At 39.6% G+C, this 13,459-nt stretch overlaps 1 protein-coding gene across 1 annotated transcript in view; it reads right to left on the bottom strand.

The window, feature by feature from the left end:
- TPRG1 (tumor protein p63 regulated 1) overlaps positions 1-13,459 on the bottom strand; it is a 159,766-nt gene that overhangs the window by 112,974 nt on the left and 33,333 nt on the right. The window contains exon 3 of the mRNA XM_070790204.1: positions 5,764-5,855. Coding sequence (XP_070646305.1) covers positions 5,764-5,855 — 92 coding nt within the window. The remainder of the gene's footprint in view (positions 1-5,763; positions 5,856-13,459) is intronic.

Consider the following 13,459-nt stretch of genomic DNA (forward strand, 5'->3'; position numbering starts at 1 on the left):
GAGATCATCAAAATTATATAAATTATAGCAATATAATGGCAAGCACATAGAAAACACTTATCACAAAGTGCAATTTAAGTGCTCAATAAATGTTATCTATTAATATTATAGCAATCATTGACAAAAATGTGCAGAGAAGAGCTGGAATGATATATACCAAAAATTAACAGTGGCTGTGCTTCTTTCAAGAGCAGAGGATCTCTAATTGATTAAAGACTGTACTAAAACAAATTCACTGACTAAAAAAAAAAATGGAAAGCCCATTCAAGCTCACCCAGCTACACTGATCATAAGCAGCAGAGTCAGGAATCAAGCCCAAGTTTTCTGATTCCAAATTCAGGACTCTTTATGACACTAGGCTGCTTCCTTGCCTTTACTTCATTTTATTGTCTGTCTGTCCAACATGGGAGAGCTGGATTTGACTAAAGCCATGGATAAAAACCTACATGGGTTTCAGGAGAGGTAGGCTATGAAACATGCTGAAAGTATTTTCCACGAAGATGAAGAGCAAGAGTTACTTGATCCCAGCCACTAGAGGCAAGTCTTCTCATTCAGGAATAAGAGGAATAAAAACAACAACCCCCACCACCACTTCACACTAATGTGCGTGGAGTGAAGATCCCATCTCTTCCCACCTCCCGAAACACCGCAGTCAAAGACATCTTGAGTACTTTTGACTCAAGAGCCACTTCATTGCCATTGTATCACACTTTTTGAGACTCCATAGAGTGTCAAGTTGTTCTCTTGGGGCTGGCTTAATGGATCATTTCTAAAAGGGTACACACTATTTATTTTGAAAGTCCTTTCCCAGAAGGACCAAGAAAGACAAAGCACAAGGAGGAGATAAAGCTGAGATAAAACATCATCCTGTCTTTATAGCTATAGAGGCTTATAAAGTTCCTGAACCGGCTGGGCTAAAAACTTGAGTCTCACTTGGAGTCTCCTTGCTTCATGCTATGCTAAGTCACTTCAGTTGTGTTCAAGTCTTTGTGACCCTACGCACTGTAGCCCGCCAGGCTCCTCTGTCCGTGGATTCTCCAGGCAAGAATACTAGAGTGGGTTGCCATGCCCTCCTATAGGGTGTCTTCCCCACCCAGGGGTCGAACCTATGTCTCTTATGTCTCCTGCACTGGCAGGTGGGTTCTTGACCACTAGGGCCCCCTGGAAAGCCCTTCTTAGGGTATTCTTAATGGTTTCAGCTAACTGGGATCTCGCTGGAGTTGACTGCATTTCTCATTTTTGTTTTGGTCTCCTTTTGGTCTCTTATCCTCCTTGTATTCTCTACCCAAATGCCTTCAAACTTTTGTTTTTTCAATTCTGCTGAATGATACATTTGTATAAATTTAGAACATCACAAAGAAGCTCACCTGAACTAGTTTGAGTGATATCCCCCAGAAAATGCCTTGACTGGCTTAATGTTATTTCATGCCCTTATTTCATACATAGATAGACCTTCTGCAGCCTTGCAGCCTCTGTCTGGCATTCATTTTTCCTCAGTCACCTGTCCAGACTTCATCCATTCATCAGTGAAAAGATGACTCTTTTGCCGAATTGGATAACAGTTTTTGAATACTGGAAGAATATAATATTTTCTGAGCCTTTTTTGTGTTATGACAATATCATAGCCACATATACACTTTTAAACTTAATCTGCATCATTAGCATATCCTCGACTACTTTCTTAAGTTTAGACAATTAACAAAACAATCAAATCAAACTCTGATCTCTAGAGTTTGCTTACTTCCATGGTATAATTGCTGCCACCAATTCCAAGCTACCAGCATGACATCCCTGAACATGCAGTTGGTGAAAGATGAGCACACTATCATAAATTATTTCCAGCACACAAGTAGAATAGGTAAAAGTAACCCCAGGTTTCCAGGTCCCACTAGTACTAAAGAATCCACCTGCCAATGCAGGAGATGTTAGGGAGGTGGGTTTGATCCCTGGGTTGGGAAGATCCCCTGGAGGAGGGCATGGCAAACCACTTCAGGATTCTTGCCTGGAAAATCCCATGGACAGAGGAGCCTGGTGGGCTACAGTCCATGGGGTCACACAGAGTCAGACTCGACTTAGCAACTAAAACCACCACTACCTGTACTACTTGGACAGCAAGAAGATCAAACAAGTCAATCCTAAAGGAAATCAACCCTGAATATTCATTGGAAGGACTGATGCTGAAGCTGAAGCTCCAATACTTTGGCCACCTGATGGGAAGAACCAACTCATCAGAAAAGACCCTAATGCTAAGACTGAGGGCAGGAGGAGAAGGGGGAGGCAGAGGATGATACAGTTGAATGGCATCACCAACTCAATGGACATGAAATTGAGCAAACTTAGGGATACAGTGAAGGACAGGGAAGCTTGGTGTGCTGCAGTCCATCAGGTCACAGAGAGTTGGATGCGACTTGGCTATTGAACAACAACCTACACTACATTAAAAGGGTTTTTACTATTCATGATTCTGAAGATGGAATACTGATTTGAAAGCAGACATTCTTTAAACCACTGATAAGCAGCCAAGGATTTTTCATCTCCCCAGAAGAAACTGAAAGTTGATGTACACAAAGCCCAGTCATTTTTGTCACATACAAGTAAGTGTTATGCTTGAAAAGAGTCTTGTGTGGTTGGTAAGGTTGGGGAAATTGGTCTATATTATAGCCCCTGAAACTTATAAGAACGGATGGTCTTATTCCATTAGAAAAACAAGTAAAGGGCACAAGAGTAGCCCTGGGCTCTCACCTCTCTGGGCCCGTGTATTTATACATTTGTTTTGTTTAGTCTTGCTGTTGTTATTTTGGAGGTTTGCTTTTAATGTGATTATTTTTGCTGTTTTTTTTTTTTTTTTTGCTGCACTACAAATGAACAGAAGAGTTAAGTGTGATAAGTCATTCAAAACCTGTATGCATGTCTTTCTTTTGACAAACAACCTCCTATCTTCTGCTTGAACAGTCACAGTGTCTGGGACCTCATTCATTTAGTCCAGATGCCTGAACATCTTTACAACTGACACCTCTTTCCATTACAAGTAGGCAGTCTGATCAAGCTATAAGGATTAACAGGCAAAGGAAAGTAACTGGCAATGTCTTACTCTGGTAGAAATGACTGAAATCAGATCTCTTGAAACTTGCTTTTGATGGAGGGTCATGGGAGAAGTAAAAGAATTTTAACAGAGAGGATGACCAAAAAAGAACACAAAATCACTACCATTTAAAAAGGAGAAATGGGTTTCAATGCACACAGGAAGAAAGCCTGACAGCAAATAAGCAAATGTGATGCTTGAAATTCTACATGCATGGGATACACACATTATTGTTGTCCTTAACATAAATGGATACCACAAAATGAAAGCAAAACAGAAAGCCAGTTGCTGGAAAGTGCTTTCCAATTCTTTGAGCTTCCTATTAGGTTTAGAGCTAGGTACAAAACTTGAGTCTTGGGGGTAAAACTGTTCATATTTATCTGAACACTGCTTGGTTCAGCATCCTAGTTGATATTAAAGCAAGCACACAATAATGGAGATAAGCCTCAACACAGATCACACAATCAGATTTATCTTTGGATAGTTGATATCTACTGGCTATTGTAATCACTAAGCAAAAGCATTCAAACAACTAAAAAAACAGGTCAAATAAAATCAAACAAAATAGGCACTATTAAAGAAAAGAGAGAAATGAGAAAGTCACTCAGTCGTGTCCATCTCTTTGTGATCCCGTGGACTACAGAGTCCATGGAATTCTCTAGGCCAGAATACTGGAGTGGGTAGCCTTTCCCTTCTCCAGGGGATCTTCCCAACCCAGGGATCGAACCCAGGTCTCCCACATTGCAGGCGGATTCTTTACTAGCTGAGCCACAAGGGAAGCCCATTAAAGAAATAACTGATACTATTATTAATATGTAAGAGTTACAGAAACATCCACCACTGAATTTGAAAGACCACATTTGTGCATCTTTTCTTATAAATGAGATACATTGTAGAAATGAATTAGTTAAGTGTTTACCTCTGATGTGACCTTCAGAATTTAAGTAGACACCTATCCTAATCAAGGCAGGCTTTTCATTTGCACAAGTCATACTCTACCCTGCCAATGAGAGGTGGAGAGTGGAAAATAATGATGATAGAGATGGAGATGGATAGATAAAAATAAAAGTAGAGGCTACAAATAACAACAAAAATTAACTATTGGCTTACCAATACTACTGTGAACAGAGAAAGGACACTGATATGCATTGAAAAGTCATATGTGCTGGGGACTTTGCTAAGAATTTTACGTTATCTCATTTAGTCATCCTAACACCTCATCAAGTATATATCATTATCTCTAATTTATATATTAAGACACAAATGCTCAGAAATTGTCAGGTTGGTTTTCAAAATTCATTTTAATTCAAATATTGGAACTCTTTTGAAACAATGATATCATGTGGTGGTCAGACAGATGGAAACAAGTTATTTGGTTCTGCATTTCATTGATTAAGGGATTTATTCTGCTTGCCTGGATGCTTAAACATTCCAGAGTTGCCCTCCTAAAACTTAATCAAAGAAGATGTCCCACCCAGAGGTGAAAGTCTAAATGATTCTTCACTCAAGGTATAGAAGTTACTGAACTTTTCTGCTGAAACCTCTGGAGATCATATTACCAAGAAAACTTACTGAACTCTGAAGTGAAATTCTAACTGCATTCTCCTCTTAATGTTATGGATTCTGTAGAAGAAAAGACATGCCTCTTACCCTTATTATGAGTATATTTTACCTATTATTGTAAAGACCATGACATTCCTCATATTTGCCTGGTGGTTTAAGTAAAGGTCACATAGACACTAGAGTTTTGGGGGAGGACAGAAAGGTAACCATCTCCATGCTGTCTTTTGCAATGAAAACCCCTGTAGCTAAGATTAAAACTTGAGAGTGAATAGAGCAGTCAATAAATTGACAAGGATGTAAGTGTTAGATTTGGTTTTTATCCTAACTCTGAACAGGTGGCCTGTCTTTTTTTTGGCAGTGGTGGGGAAGGGGTTATATTTATTTATTTTTAAATTTTTATTTTATGTTGGTGTACAGCTGATTAACCATGTGATAGTTTCAGGTATACAGCAAAGTGACTCAGGTACACACATACATGTATGTTCTTTTTCAGCTTCTTTTTTTCTCATTTAGGTTATTATAGAGTATTGAGCAGAATTCCCTGTGCTATACAGTAGGTCCTTGTTGGTTATCTATTTTAATATAGGAGTGTGTATATGCCAATCCCAATCTCCCAGTCTATCCCTTTCTACCAGGTGACCTGTCTTTATCCTACATGATTTTTCCTAGTGTTTTGCTCAAAATTCACATTGTATATGTTGACCTCACCCATCCTCTTTCCCAACCCTCCTTTCCACTGTATCCAGAGTGGGATGGTTAGTAGCATGGTATGATTGGTGAGAGAGTGCTTACAAGAGACAGAGACTGGAACCAGAGAGCTCAATTAGGAGGCTAATGCAATGGTCCTTGTGAGAAATGGTCATGCCCTGAGTTAAGGTACTTGCAATGATAGTTGAGAGAGGCAACTATCTTGGAAAACAGTCATAGAAGTCAAACTTGGTCATAACATCAGCCATGGGGCACCACAAGACTTTACTCTGCAACAGGAGAGTAATTGATGATCTCTCTGTAACCAGAAGAAATTCTTCCAGAAATTCTGGCCATCGCCTATTCTATTATGGTATTGTCAAACAAAAGGCTAGATTTCCATTGCCCTTCACTTAGTCATAATTACTCACTCTGTCAAGAGCCAGAAGCCTTGAATTGTCTCTCCAGAAGTCTTGGTAATATGGCCTTTCAAGTCTTCCATGGCAGTCTCAATGACCCCTGGCTGAGTAGGAAGAAGAAAATAACTAGTTTAGAGAAGCCTGAGTCCCCTTCATGCTTATGATTAGTTACTATATCCCAGCACCACCTCCAGAAAGCTGACCAGGAAAGATAGTTCTTGGAGTAGCCTGTTGGTTGTTGGCACTGCCTGCCAGAGAGCTTAGTCTTGAATTCTGGTATTTACTAAGCTGCTCTCCTTGTCCGAGACAAAAGTGATCCAGGTCCTATAAGCCTTTCATAATCTTACTCTCACTTGTTCAAAGAAATTAGGATCGCTGTTTTCAGAGGGCCAGTTTTTCTGACAAACAAATATGTTTATAATGAAATTCAATGCATTTAGCAATATCTCCTTTTTTTTTTTTATCAAACTTTTCTCTCTTCAAACAGTACATGGCAGTAAAACATAAAAGAAAAACCTTCCAATGTTCTGACTGTAATTCTGGTTCTGGGAAATGAACTTTTTTGTCTCCTTATCTCTCTTTCTTCACCATTCTCCAAGCAGGTATTCCTACTATGAGCCTTCCTCTAGTTTAAAAATCGATTGGCGTTCCTTAACAAGAAATTCACTTTCCTAGTGGCTGAGCAGTAAAGAAGCCTCCCTCTAATGCAGAAGACATAGATTCAATCCCTGGGTCCAGAAGATCCCCTGGAGAAGGAAATGGCAGCCGACTCGAGTATTCTTGCCTGGGAAATCCCATGGACAGAGGAGCCTGGTTGGGGAGGTGGGGGGCAGGGGTGGCACTGTAGTCCATGGAATCATAAAGAGCTGGACACAACTTAGTGACTAAAGAAGAAATTCATAGACGCTCAAGCTTAGTGATTCTTAAACTTCAGTGCACATGAGAATCACCTAAAATGTGTTTTTAAAACACATATTTCTGGGCACTGTCCCCAGAGATTCTGATTCAGTAGTTCCAAGTAGGGGCCTGAGAATTTTCATTTCTATCAAGTTCCTGGGTGATGATATTGGTGTGGGACTCTACTGTAAGAACCATTGTTCTCTAGGCAGTCACTCCCAGCCTTTGTTACTCATCAGAATCACCAGGGGAGCTTTGGAAAATTCTAATGCCAAGGCTGAACCAAGGCCAATTATATCAGATACGCAGTGGGTGGGATCCGCATTGCAGTACATCAGGATTTTTAAAAGCATCTTGGGTAACTCCAGTGTATAGAATCACTACAGGTCAGGGCTCATCAATTATAAGCCATTTCATTTTATAGGTGTGGAAACGGGTCTGCATGTGGAAGTAACTTGTCAAGTTCCCTCCGGTAAGAGGTGACTGACAGGAGACAGGAAATCTAGACATTCCACCTCCAGGCAAAGAACACAGTGCTGACCTCATGCCCAACCCTGGAACAAGTATGCTACAAGCTCTCGTATTTTCTCTGTGTAATAGGGATTTATACTAAACACCTAATCTTCCATAAATATTAGCACTCCTAATCCTCCTGGTTTGAGACCTTTCCTAAAAGGAAACAGGGACACTAGCCTGGCCAAGACCCATTCAAATATACTTTTCTCCCAGAGGTGAGTGGGTTGTAGGATTTGGGGTTGCTTGTTTTCTCAGTCATTGATAAAAGGCTTTAAAAAATGTTGACCACAGAATCCATTGGTTAAGAAAAATCTTACATGAGTCCACATGTAAAATATAGGAAAAGAAGTAAAGAATCTGCCTGCAATGTGGGAGACCTGGGTTCAATCCCTGGGTTGGGAAGATCCCCTTAAGAAGGGAAAGGCTACCCATTCCAGTATTCTGGCCTGGAAAATTCCATGGACTGTATAGTCCATGGGGTTGCAAAGAGTCAGACACGACTGAGCGACTTTCACTTTCATACTTTCACTTTTCCCCCTCCCTTCCAATTCATTCCACACAGCCCAAGTCATCCTGGAATTTGCAGGACAACTACTTAGAGTTGGGTGTCCTGGGTTGATATTCCAGATCTGTCATGAACAAATTCTTTGACCTCTAGACAATGATTTACTGTCCTTGGCCTCCATTTCTTTATCTATAAGACAAATGAGTAGACTGGACCAAAGCTTTCCAAGCCAAGCTGATGATCAAAATCTCCTGGAAATCTTTAAGAAAATATAATCACAGCCTTTACACCTAGAGATTCTGATTTCTCAATTTTAACAAGTTTCCTGTTGAATTGGACAGTCAGCCAGTAGACTGAATGATTTCTGACTCTTTTGTCATCCTCTGCTGCTGGTTGAAGGGCTGTCAGAAAGCTAATACAGCACACCAGGCCTGCTGAACCTGGTGTGTCATGAAATCAGTAAGTTCTGGGACATTCATTAAATATGCTTTGTGCTCACGTTGACACAAGAGGTTGTATCAGCATCACTGATCCAGTCCCAGGTGGCTCAGATGGTAAAGAATATGCCTGCAATGAGGGAGACCTGGGTTCAATCCCTGGGTTGGGAAGACCCCCTGGAGGAGGGTATGGCAACCCACTCCAGTCTTCTTGCCTGGAGAATCCCCATGGACAGAGGAGCCTGGCAGGCTACAGTCTATGGGGTTGCAAAGAATTGGACATGATAGAGTGACTAAGCACAGCACAGCTGGTAGGACTGGTCTATGTTTCATGGAAATTTCCTGGGATTCTGTGACAATTCTCTCATCGCCCATCCTCAGCTCTCCATGATGCACCCTGACTCTACCAGGCTCGATGGTCAAAGTTCTCTGCAAATGATATTTTCTTTGATGATTCATCATGGCTATTTTTCCTGTCTCTCTTCCTGTATCCATGTAATTTCTTCTTCAAGCTAATATAACTTGGTAGTGAAACTAGTACTTCTCAGAAGAAAAAAAATTAGAAATAGAATTGAAAAATAATGAAATAATAGTGAAATAAGCATTTTGTTTAATGCTTTTATACCAGGCACTTTGCCAAAAATATGTAAAGACAAATAAAAGAATGTATAAATTTTCAAAACTTTCCTCGTCTTTTCTATGAAAGGCAATCAGCAAAATCCATCAAAATGATCTATCCTTTGATCCACACATTCCATTTCTATGAAGTTATACTACTGACCCTCTTGCATATGTACAAAATGACATATGCAAAGTTTCCTCTGCAGCCTGGTTTGTGGATAGCAAAAACTTGGAAACCATGCAAAAGTCTAGGAATAGGAGACTCGTTAGGTATATCATGGGATACATACATGCAATGAAATACGATAAATATGTAAAAAATGAAGAAACATACTATGAAGCAAGGGTAAATATGTCATCATTTGTGTAAAAAGGGAGGAATGGATAAGAATAAGTATTTTTGTTTGTACACACCTAAAGTCACTCTAGAAAGATACACAGAAAAGGTTAACAGGCGTCCCCTACAGTGAAGGAACGTGATGGTGGACACAGTGTATAGAGGTGTTGTTTTACTACTCATCCCTGTGTGGATGCTCAACTCTTTTCTACCCTATGGACTGTAGTCCACCAGGCTCCTCTGTCCATGAGATTTCCCAGGCAAGGATACTGGAGTGGGATGCCATTTCCTACTCCAGGGGTCTTCCCAACCCAGGGATCAAATCCACATCCTCCTGTACTGAGCCTCCTGCATTTTGGGTGGATTCTTTATTGCTGAGCCACCAGGGAAGCCCATTGTTTTACTATACACCTTTTCAAAAGTTAAAGGTTAAAAGTAAAGTGGATTCTTTAGAGAACAGTTTGGAAATCTCTGAAATCCTGTCTGGGTACTCATTGCCTTAGTTCTCACCTTCAGTAGAAACATCGATCACGCCTTTATGGAACAGTTATGCATCGTGTCCTGATAAAGTATTTTACTCTTCTCCATTTGTTACTCATGGTTACTATGATACATTAACTTCAGCCATTTAGTGTCAAAAATACAATAAAGTGTGTGAACCTTTTGACTTGTGTCCAGGCCAAGGTTTTTTTTTTAAATCTCAGCCTTTCTGGTTGCTATGAGACCCTCGCCAAGTCACCTTGTCATTCCACAAATCAGTCTACATGCATTTGTTAGATAGATGAGATACCATTAACTGTAGCAGCTGTTTGGAAATGCCCAACACATTGATAACATTGAATAATAAAAGACTCTATTATCATTCTTCTTGTTAATACTAAATAGAAGGGAAACCTTTATACCAGGATCAGGGGATCAGATGATTATTGCAGTGGAACAATTAGCTCTGAGACTCCTTGCAGCCTGAGACTCAAAGGAAAGAATATTGGAATGATATGTACTCATCATCCGATCAAATAAAGCTTAGCAAGAGAGTACACATACATTTCTAATTATAAATTTTAAGAAAAAAATCATTAGGGGGATCTTTATTTTTAAGTCACTACATGACATAATGAACAATAGCTTCTCTGATGTCCAGCCCTAAATAGTTTCAGTCAAAACAAATGTGCTGAGGAAAGTTCAAGGACATAAGTATTTGTTGTTGAACTTATTTTATATTGGAGTAGAGCTGATTAACAATGCTGCAAAAGTTTTAGGTACACAGCAGAGTGACTCAGCCATGCATATACAGACATATGTATTTGTCTCCTTGCATTTCCTTGAGCTAGACTAGCCTGGGAGTCAATTGTCACACAAACAATATTCATGTCTGCTATTAATATTTTCCCTTGTAATGGACACTTTAGCCAGACAGTGAGAAGAAAGGACAGAGTAGAAAAGAGTGCTCCTAGGGACTTAAGACACAGTCAGCTCTCTCTTGAGGGTGTCATCGTCCTCAGAAAGGGTTTGCTTTGTGATACATTCATAAGGTAAGAAACTAGTTCTGAATTGGACCTGATTTGTAAAGCCCAGGCAAATTTGTCTCTCTCTGAAAATGAAAGAAATGCTTCTTATCTCGTAATTGTTAAGGATCTATGCTCAGATAGAAACATCAACTTTTATTACCATCTTCAAAGCATTTCAGTATAAGGAGGGGAATCCAGAAACCTTCTGCCCAGTGAGATATATAATTTCTAAGCCAGAGGGAAGCTCACACAGACAATAACAATACAACTAATATATTTAGTTGTTCCCAGTATAAGAGCAAGACACAGGGAAGCCTATGGTAAGAGAAGAGGGAAAAGGAGAGAGTATGAAAGCCAAATTAGTGTCATGAAGGCAATGACATCTTGCCACACAATGGGAAGTCCCGAACCTGCTTATTAAAGTCTCGTTCCTCACAATAGAACACAGGCTATAAAAAGGCCACGGGGAACCATTAATTAAATATTAAAAGATCAAATAGTTTTAGTCCCATTAGTTTGTATGTAATTTACATTCTCAAGTATAAATTTAGAGATAATTCCCCATCTCTAATCGCTTTCAACTTTCTGATAAGGTATCTGCAAATATAGAGTCCTACAGGGAGTTTAAATATATCTTTCCCCATGCAGATCAAGTATTGTTCCTTTCATAAGAAGTTGCTTTTGAATATCACTCTCTACAACTAAAGTGATTATCATAATATACCTCAAGTTATTAGCCTTGAGGGGTACTTTTGTGGAGAGAAGGCAGTAGGCCATTTTTAGACATGTCTAAGCAATAATAGCAAATGAACAAAAATAGGAGGAAAAGGTTATCCAAGCAGACTGATAGCAACTGGTTCAGACCCTCATTATGTGACTGCTCATTCACTGTCCAAGGTCAGAGACAGTGGAGAGGTGGCACAAAGTGCCAGGAATCCTGGGTTCCAGGCCTGCCATGGCCCCTAAGCTGCCAGAGAAGAGACGTCACATCAGTTCTGTGTGTCCTAGGGGTAGGATTAGATATTCTCTGAGGCCCTTCCTGGCTCGAAGCAAGAATGTCGCTAAGCCACATCAGAAGGGCAAAGTTGCAGTAAATAAACACTTGTCTGGAAGACTAAGGAAAGAACGCAACAACTCAGAGTGACCCATAAAATAACATAAGAGGTTCAAGGGACCAGATTAACTTGTTTTATGACCAGATATTGAGAGATGTGATCTAATACACAATGTTATGATGCTAAAGATGCCTCTTGTTTGCTTTAAATTATCTTATATTTCCATATCCAACTTGAAACTCATATAATTGATCCTCCTCTTATTAGAGCACTAGGTGTCCACACCTGGCAGCTAAGAAATTGAGTCCATCTGCTTCAGTGAGCCAAGGAATAACTTTCCCTTCCAAGTTAAAAGATATGAACAAAAAGCAGCCTAAATATACAGCAAAACTTAAATAAATTGTATTACGTTTCCATGATACTTCTCTGGTGGCTCAAATGGTAAAGGATTTGCCTGCAACTCAGGCTATCTGGGTTCAATCCCTGGGTTGGGAAGATCTCCTCAAGAAGGGAATGACTACCCATGCCAGTATTCTTGCCTAGAGAATCCCCAGGACAAAGGAGCCTGGTAGGCTACACTCCATGGGGCTGCAAAGAGTCAGACATAACTGAGCACCTGAGCACACACAACAGATGTAACCCTATGTTTTGCACAATAAAATGTACATGTAAGAAAAAAGTAAGAAAGGATATTCATCAAAATGTATAAAAGCATATTTATATATTTTCTTTAACTTTGAGCTGTGGAATTATAAACCACCTCCAGTGAAATTACTTTAAAACCTAAAATGCAAGGCCAAAAAATTTGTCTACTCAGTCTTACTGCTCTTCTGCATTTGCCACATAGCCTTAAAACTCTTACACTGTAATAAATTGATTTCTTTTAAAATCACTGCTTGGGATCAAGAACTATGAATGGGAATTGGGAAACATCAACTCTAAACCCAGCTTTGGTTCTTATTAGCTTCTTGGGCAAGTCAGCGTGCACTAAGTGTTAGGACTTCCGGTGAGCCTCTGCCCCTCTCTGGGTCTTAGTTGCCACTAAAAATGAGAGCGTTGACTAGCAACTTGGTGTTCAAAGTGTGATCTGTGGACAGAAAGCATGAGTATTTCCATAGAGTGCATATAAATGCAGAATCTAAGGCCTCATCCCAGACCTACTGAATCAGACCAATATTCTAACAAGCTTTCCAGGTAATCTGTTTGCATGATAAAGCTGAGAAGCACCACACCAGATCATCACTGGACTAGAGCTCTTTTCAGCTCCAAGAAGTGATACCTTGTGATGTGATTAATGTTTCATAGGTCTGAGTCATTCATAGTCCTGGTCTGATTTAATTATCCCTCGAGAAAATGAGTTAGCTTCCTTCATTTAAACCTCTCTGCTGCTCCAGACCCTATAGGTCTACATTTATACCTTACTTTAGAGGTCATGGTGAGGTCATGGGCATCTTAATGCCATGTCTTATTACCACTTACAGAAATGTGAATGCCAAATTAACCAAAAAAAAAAAAAAAAGAGGAAGAAAGTATTTAGAATAGCAAGAGATGCTGTTTATGAAATGTTAATAGGTGTGTCTTACACTGTATTAAGAACCCTTTAAAAAGTAGCTTATTTAAACTCTCAGATAAAACTGACATTTTATCCATACTTTGAAGAGAAGAAATTTATACATACATACACACCACACACACATATCTCCTTCCATTTCCTCATCTACCACCACATCAACAGATCTGTGATTTACAAGGTAGTAAAACCATATCATTCCTTTATTTATTCAAGCTAATATTTATCATTGTTTCAGTAGAACCAACAATCTCATTTTCAT

Source organism: Bos indicus, chromosome 1, assembly GCF_029378745.1.
Source record: "Bos indicus isolate NIAB-ARS_2022 breed Sahiwal x Tharparkar chromosome 1, NIAB-ARS_B.indTharparkar_mat_pri_1.0, whole genome shotgun sequence".
Taxonomy (NCBI): domain Eukaryota; kingdom Metazoa; phylum Chordata; class Mammalia; order Artiodactyla; family Bovidae; genus Bos; species Bos indicus.